Source organism: Gobius niger, assembly GCF_951799975.1.
Source record: "Gobius niger genome assembly, chromosome: 19".
Taxonomy (NCBI): Eukaryota; Metazoa; Chordata; class Actinopteri; order Gobiiformes; family Gobiidae; genus Gobius; species Gobius niger.
The window spans coordinates 4,647,939-4,655,219 of record NC_136870.1 but is presented as its reverse complement, the minus strand read 5'-3'; the positions used below and the strand labels follow the sequence as shown (position 1 = coordinate 4,655,219).

The 7,281-nt window shown below is 42.9% G+C and overlaps 1 protein-coding gene across 1 annotated transcript; it reads right to left on the bottom strand.

Moving 5' to 3' along the window:
* Nucleotides 1-1,785: 1,785 nt before the first annotated feature.
* LOC306979177 (voltage-dependent T-type calcium channel subunit alpha-1G-like) lies at nucleotides 1,786-7,010 on the bottom strand. The gene is made up of 2 exons (XM_079578032.1): nucleotides 6,880-7,010; nucleotides 1,786-2,244 (listed from the first exon to the last, which is right to left on the bottom strand). Exon 2 carries the CDS (start codon nucleotides 2,235-2,237, stop codon nucleotides 1,851-1,853), a length of 387 nt encoding a protein of 128 aa, XP_079434158.1. The 5' UTR covers nucleotides 2,238-2,244; nucleotides 6,880-7,010; the 3' UTR covers nucleotides 1,786-1,850.
* Nucleotides 7,011-7,281: the final 271 nt, after the last annotated feature.

Sequence of the window (7,281 nt, the reverse complement as noted above, 5' to 3'; positions counted from 1 at the left end):
TCGACCTCACAGTGCACCCCCAACACACCCCTCAACCTCACCTGCCCCACACCATGCAAACACAAACACGTACAGGGATCGCAAATGGCTGAAGCAGCAGAAGCGGAAACAGTTAGCGGCTAACACAGTCAGAGTTTAGCATTTTGAGGGAAGTTTACTAACGATCGTGAGCAGGGTTCACTACTCCACCTACTGACGAAAAACAATCCAAAAGACATAGCTAAGCTTTAACGTAAGAGTTTGGGAAATCCAGTGTGAATAAGCTACTTTTTAAGTATGTAAGTAAGTTTACGAAATGTACCACAGACTTTTTTCATCATCAACGGCAACAGTCACAATTTATGCGGAAGCGAACATGAAACCATTTAGAAAAGTGGAGCCCTGGCAGAGCGATCCAGGCCTGTAGTAAAACTGATCTGGAAACATGACTAATGACGGGAATGTTCAAGGTCTCCCGCGGTACGCTCCCGTGGGAACTCATGCTTTGTGACACTAATTTCACGCTGACTCGACCGTTAATCCCGATCACTGCAAAGCCGATCGTCCGAGGTCGATAAACCATATACGCGTTTGATATAAGGCTGTGATTAAGTCTCCAGGACCGCTCAGTTTGGTCGGCGTAAAGAAGAAGTATATCAAACCACAATAAAAAGTAGAGTAGTTATAACCGACGGGGGGGAGATTTTTGAGGTCATTTGAAAGAAAAACTGTTCGCCGTGAACGCTTTCCTGTCGCAACCAGGCACATTACTATGACTGGAGATTCTTCCAGAATGACAGAGTGGTTCAGGGTGAGTCCAAACCAGCTCGTGTGTGACATAAACCCTAGTTATCACCAATCGTTTCTTTTGGAAATGACGTATCACAGCTCGTGCCATATTGGCGGATAACAGACCGCTGTCTTGACTTAAAGTTGGCTAATCACAGTTGCTAATCATTAGCATTTTAGGCAAAAAACTTCATAATATAGCTATTTTGTCTCATAATTATCTCATAATTCCATTCAAACATTATTCAAAAAGATTCTAAGCTACAGGACTGTCTAGCAAATGTTTGTAGATTTTTTTTTAGCAATGCAATCCAACCAGTATGTGCCGAGCTATCCATCCATCGTATTATTATAGTTTTGCTCATGACAACATCTAGTGGTAACAAGTCATATTGCAGCTGGAGACAAATGACAGAGCAGACATCTACTGGCAAAATATGGAATTGCAGTTGAAATAATTAAAGGGAGGGTTTTCTCAGTAATCATTGTATATGTAAAAAACAAAACAAAACAAAACAAAGAAGGATATGGGCACCGACTCGTTTGGAAACACCAGGTGTAGTACGACAAATATAATGCTATTGACTAAACATTCTTAATCACAAGCAAATCACAAAAGCAATCACCACTTTCTCTATTAGTGCAGCTGGTGACTTTGCTTAGGAGGACAATGTCAGCCAATTCTTTATTCCAAAAGGTCAAAATGAGGTCAAACATGCCAAACTACTGGCACACATTTATTGCAAGATTCCAAAATATCACTAAAGGCAACCAATTCTTCCAAAAAGGCATTCATATATCAAATTCAGAATTCAAACTAACTCCCTCGTCAGGCCACCAAAAACAAAACCAAGATCGACTTGACTACACATAATCAGGGCGGAATTGGCAAAATAGATTCTCAATTAAAAGCAAATCACAAAGCACATACAAGCTCATGACTTCACCTAGTGGCACACACATGTATTGCAAAGAACTACAAGAAGCGGAGAAAACTGACCAACCATCCCCCCCGTGAGGTCACCGGAAGCCGCAAAAACAAGCCAAAGCGCCTTACCTTTAGGCAGATCCGCTCCCGGTAACTACTCCTGATCAATATTTGAAAAAGGATATGGGTTGCAGACCATCTTGAGGCACCAGCTGCGTGGGCGCGTGTCCTGCTTCAGGTAGAAGAATACCACGGGTGCCAGGGTGGGGTAGGGCAGGCTGTCCCCTCCGCTGGCCGAGGCCTCGTCCCCCCCTGTGGAGATCCCATCTGGGGCGGGAGAGGCTGAGGCTGGGGGGGGTTCCACCAGCACCTCCGCGCTCCCTCCGCCCCCTCCTCCTCCTCCACTGCTGCCCCCGCCCGACCCGCCCGTCCCCGCTCCGGCCGACAGGTCGTTCAGCCGGATAAACGTCCGCAGCAGGGACGACGGGGAGCTCCGGGGGTCGGGGAATCCAGAGATGTTTCCCCCATCTTCGGACATCATTCTCCTCCTGCGGGCGGGGAAGGTCAAGGGTTACGTTAAAGTCATGTGTTAAAGGCGGAATATAAACAAATGAGCATTTAGAAGACACACTGCCAAAAGTAATCAAGAAATAAGAAATGTGTTGTTAACCCCTTAACTCTCCAACCTGAACCGAGCACATTTTCTCCAGTTTGGCTTTAAGGACAAAAATGTGATAAAAATTTGACAAGAAATTGACAAAAATTGGGCAAAAAAATGTCCAAAAAAATGACGAAAACATGACAAAAATGTCACAAAAAATTGACGAAAAAAAGCCAAAAAATTGACAAAAATGTGGCAAAAAATGATGCTAAAATGGCAAAAAATTCACAAAAATGTCAAAAAAATGACGAAAACATGACAAAAATGTGACAAAAAAATTACAAAAAATTAACAAAAAAATTACAAAAAATTAACAAAAAATTGACAAAAAAGTGGCAAAAATGTCACAAAAATTTGACGAAAAAATGACAAAATATTGACAAAAAATTGACAAAAATGTGGCAAAAAATTAACAAAAATTTCACAAAAAATTAACAAAACATTACAAAAATGAGTTGAATACGGCAAAAAAGATGGAAAAAAAATCTGATGACGTGAGGAAAAAGATACATTTAGATGAGTTTTGTAGATCTTAGCTTTCAAATGAGGCGTTACACTGACCTACAGGATTTGGGTAAAGCTGAACTGGAGAAAATGCTCTTGGTTCAGGCGGGAGTTAAGAGGTTAAAATAAGTTTTTTTCCCCCTTGATTTCGGGAGGTAAGAAACAAACAATAATCTGCCAATGGAACTATTTTTACACTTCAATAAAAAAATATGTTTTCCTTTTCCGCAGATGATCGAGCGGGTCAGTTCGAATCCCGCAGGTTCACACTGTTGCGTCCTGGGGCAGCATCTGCGTACAGTAACCCATAATGCTCGGAGATCAATTGTCTTTATTGTTTCTGGTAGGTTTTCTCAGGTTAAACAGGTATAAGGTCTTTAAAGGCATAGTCTGTAACATTAACAGTTTTACAAATTGTTAATAAGTTATCGCGTATAAGTTATCGCCTGGGTATGCATTATCATGTAACATAAGAAATATAAAATAATTATATTTTGGTATTAAGTCCCTCCCTTTGCTGATCTCAGACACCAATCAGAATTCCCGGTGCCATCACTTTGACCAATGAATGAGACGAGCTTTCCTGCGGACCGGCATGTCACGTCCAATTATTTAAGCGGCAGATGAAAACATTGATCTTTACGCAGTGATTAATGTGGAGAGTTTTAGCCAGTTTTCAATTTGGAAAAAATTGTGTCTCTCACCTCATTTTGCAATCTTACAGAGTGTCACTTTAATATTGTTGTGTGGCAATACAGCATGTTTTATGTAAAACAGGTCCAAAATTGTCTATAATTGTGGCGACAAAAGCCCGGTTTGTCTTACGCTTGTGTCTCATCTGCAGCTTCAGGTTCATCTGTAGTGGTTCCTTTTGTAACCACAAAGGACGCATCCTACGAACATCCAACCTTTAAAGTGCATGTAACGCATGAGACACAGTTGTTGCTAAAACATAGTTAAAACAATTATATTTAAAGGAATAGGCCACCGTTTTTACGTACTGAGATATGTTCTCACCTTAGCTTTAGCTTTAGGCGTAATAATACCAGGAGGAGTTCGAAATCCGCGCAGTAATATCTTCACTTTACTGTGCGGATGCCAAACTACTCTTGGTATTATTACGCCTTACAACAAAGTTCCCCCTTTTATCCGCTTAGAAAATCCACATGGTTTAATTTTGTGTGATTATACTTTATAGTGTAACATAACCATATTTAAATAGGGAAAACGTGGAAGAGCTTGGTAGCTTCTAACTTGACCTGTTTTGGAGCTATAGTGGAGAGAGGGAGAGGCTAAATGCTAACGCCGTCTGCTATTCCTTTAAGATTTTCTTTGTAAGTTTGACGTTTTTTGTGATGTTTATTGTTTCCCTTCCTTATCAGATACTGACAGGAAGTGACATACGTAGAGGTAAACTGTTGCCGTGCCAACCATGGAACTTTCCCCAGAAATCAAAGAAATGCCTTTAGCATTTACAAACAAGCGGTGGAGCCAGACACATTACTTAAGTATGTCATGGTATATTTTGTCCTTTTCATGGAATTCGTATAATTTCCGTGGTTTCTTTATGTTGTTTAGTGAACAGTGGAAGTGCGTCCGACCCACAAAACGCAGAAACTTAACTGAATTTGAGTTAGCATTTAGCTCAGAGGACACTGTCAGACGCTAATGTGTAAGTAAGTAAAATCTCAATAGGCATCTACATTCATGAATGATTTCTAACGAGGCTTTGACCCTACCTGAATGTGGACAAAAGCTGAAAACATCTGAACAGTCCATAATTTGCGATGTTTGGTGGCTAATGCTAACAGCTATAGGAAAAATACATGGCGTAGGCAAACGGACTCTGAAAAGTGGCCTGATGTAGCCAACCTGTCTGCATACATTAGGATCAAACGCAGCTTCTCCTATTTCTTTCAGTATCTCTTTCTTTCAGTATTTCATTTATTTCTATGTCATTAACTTAAAGCCACACCGCGGAAGATTAGACCCAATAACCAAAATGGAAATACAAGAATTTATTTCATGATGGATATTTTCACCATTGAAAAAATACCTCAGACAAACATGCGCTTTTGCTCTGAGCGGCTCGCCTCTGCTAAAAACATGACTGTGACTTTACCGGGAGTGGGTACGTCTCTAGCTCGTTTCCATGGAGACGTCGACTAAAGTCAGTAGAATTGAGAGTTAAACGGGTTAGGTCCTCATACAGATCCATTCTTTGAGCATCCACTGCAAAAAAATAGCCTTTTCTGTGTCGAGCTGGTCATTGAGAGCAAGTTTTGCGCTGATGGTGCAGTATAGTCCAAAATGTTACGCATTGTGCCTTTAAATAAATAAGTAATATCAATAACTTCCTAGCATTTCTTCATTAAATTGCAGCTTCCCTGGAATACAACTAAGATTATTACAACAGAAATTATCCATCTAACTAAGCCATAATCGCTTCGGGCCTGATAAAGAAAGAAAAGCACTATATAAGTTGAGTCCATTTACCATTTGCCATAATCATAAAAGCATTAAAACCTGTCGTGTGCACTTTAAAGCTCGGTGAATGAATCCTGGTCATTCAGGTCTTGTAACTTGCACTTGTTTCCGTGCACGGTAAACCTCAGCTAAGTTGTAATTGTAGTGGCCGGCTTTTATAGACCACAAGGCGCAGGCTGCGTGCACCTCCCTCGGCACAGCGGGGTCCCGCACTCGCCCGGGCCCCCGGCTGTGGACGGGGAGCCGGGATCGAAGGAGCGAGTCTTTCGATCAATCAAAGGAAAGACACAAAGGCAGGAATTTTCCGTTCCCCAGCAACAAGTACATATATATACTGTCTTCTTGGGTATTCTGCGTGTGCACGTCCTTTAGACCTCTGCATCTGCTCTGAGAAGCGCCTGATCCGATCCTCGCTCTAATGGCAACGCTGTCAGAGAAATCACTGGCCACGCAGCGACAATAACGCAGCCTCAGCAACGCCGAGCCGCACGAACCGAGGGAGGCATCAAAAACCAAAAAGCGCCTCGTCCGGCTTTCACGTGGATTTCAGGCGAACGACGGCGATCTTTTCTTAGATCGCGAGATGGCTCTGAAACTACAGGGTTAGCAGCGTTTACACATCATAAGGCAGGACGAACGGGCTGTTTGCAGGGAATATTGCTACCTGCGAGTCTATGTTTTCACCCAGGCGACGATTACAATGAAGGCACGACGGCGTGGAGATGACTCTGAGGAAGGGGTTTAAGGGCTGTGAGGATTCGATCAACCATGAGCCCAAAAAACACCAAATCTGAAAGCGATTGTGATTGATGTCGTCACTCTTTACCCATGAGAAAACGATCCCTTCGGTGATTCGGAGACGAGCGAACTTTGACCCGGAAATGAGCCTCATCTTCACGATAAGGGGTTTGATTATTGAGCTAATTGTGACGCCTCCTCATGGGAATTCGGAACTCCAAGGGCCATTTTCTCAAACGGCATTGTTCTCACTTTGGGGACGGCATGTCCACTTAAAGTCGCATCTTCACACACGTCAAATTTGCCAGGCTCGTGCTGAACAACATCCTTAAAGGTTTTTTTTTTTTTTTCTCATGGGAATTTGTTGAAGGAACACCTCATTCAGAAAGGTTTGCATATTCAAAAGATTAAACAAGCTTTCCAAATTGATGGTCGCGCACCTGGCTCCATTCACCGTTCAGACTATTTCGTCAGTTTTACGCAGAAAGGGGCGCCTTATGAAATCGTCAAAATGAGAGTAAAACTCGCATCTTTCTTAGATTGATCATCTCCAGTAAAAGTTTGCAATAGATATCTCTACGTGTAGCCTATTTTACATTCTCCTGCAGCGTCACCCCGTTGAGAATATGAAAAGAATTGCCCCCCGTGCCATGCGTCGTACCGCGTAACGATGCGATTAGAAGTTCCATCAATCCTCACATATTTACGTTCAAACGACCAGGCGCGGCGTGGAGAGTGAAAGGCGCCTGTACTTTCGCCCCCCCCCCCCCCCCACAGCCTCCTCTTTTCCTACCTGTTATGGACTCGTTGGATGTGCCCAAGGCGCGCGCAGTCATCGCATGGTCACTTTGCGTCTTTGCGCCGGAAAAAAAAAGAAAAAAACAACAATAAAAGACCCAACGACGCGTCAGTCAAAGCCAAAAAAAACGAGTCCCGATCGGTGCGCAGAGAGAGGGGGGAGAGGAGCGGCGCGTGTGCTCGGCTTCGCGGAGCTCTGCGTGTGCGCGGGGATGGAGAGATGGAGGAGCGCCTCGAAGTCCAGAGCCCGATGTCCAAAAAAATGAAGATTTTTTTTTTAAATGAAACAGATAAAGAAAAAGCTGGTCTCCTGGGCTTCAGCAACTCCACAGCCCGCCTCGTCTGGCAACACCTGAGAAGCAACAAACTTACTTTTATCCTTTTATTTATTTTTTTG

Excerpts from the sequence above, each read along its gene's own strand:
- LOC306979177 (XM_079578032.1), bottom strand. The coding sequence starts at position 2,237 with ATGATGTCCGAAGATGGGGGAAACATCTCTGGATTCCCCGACCCCCGG.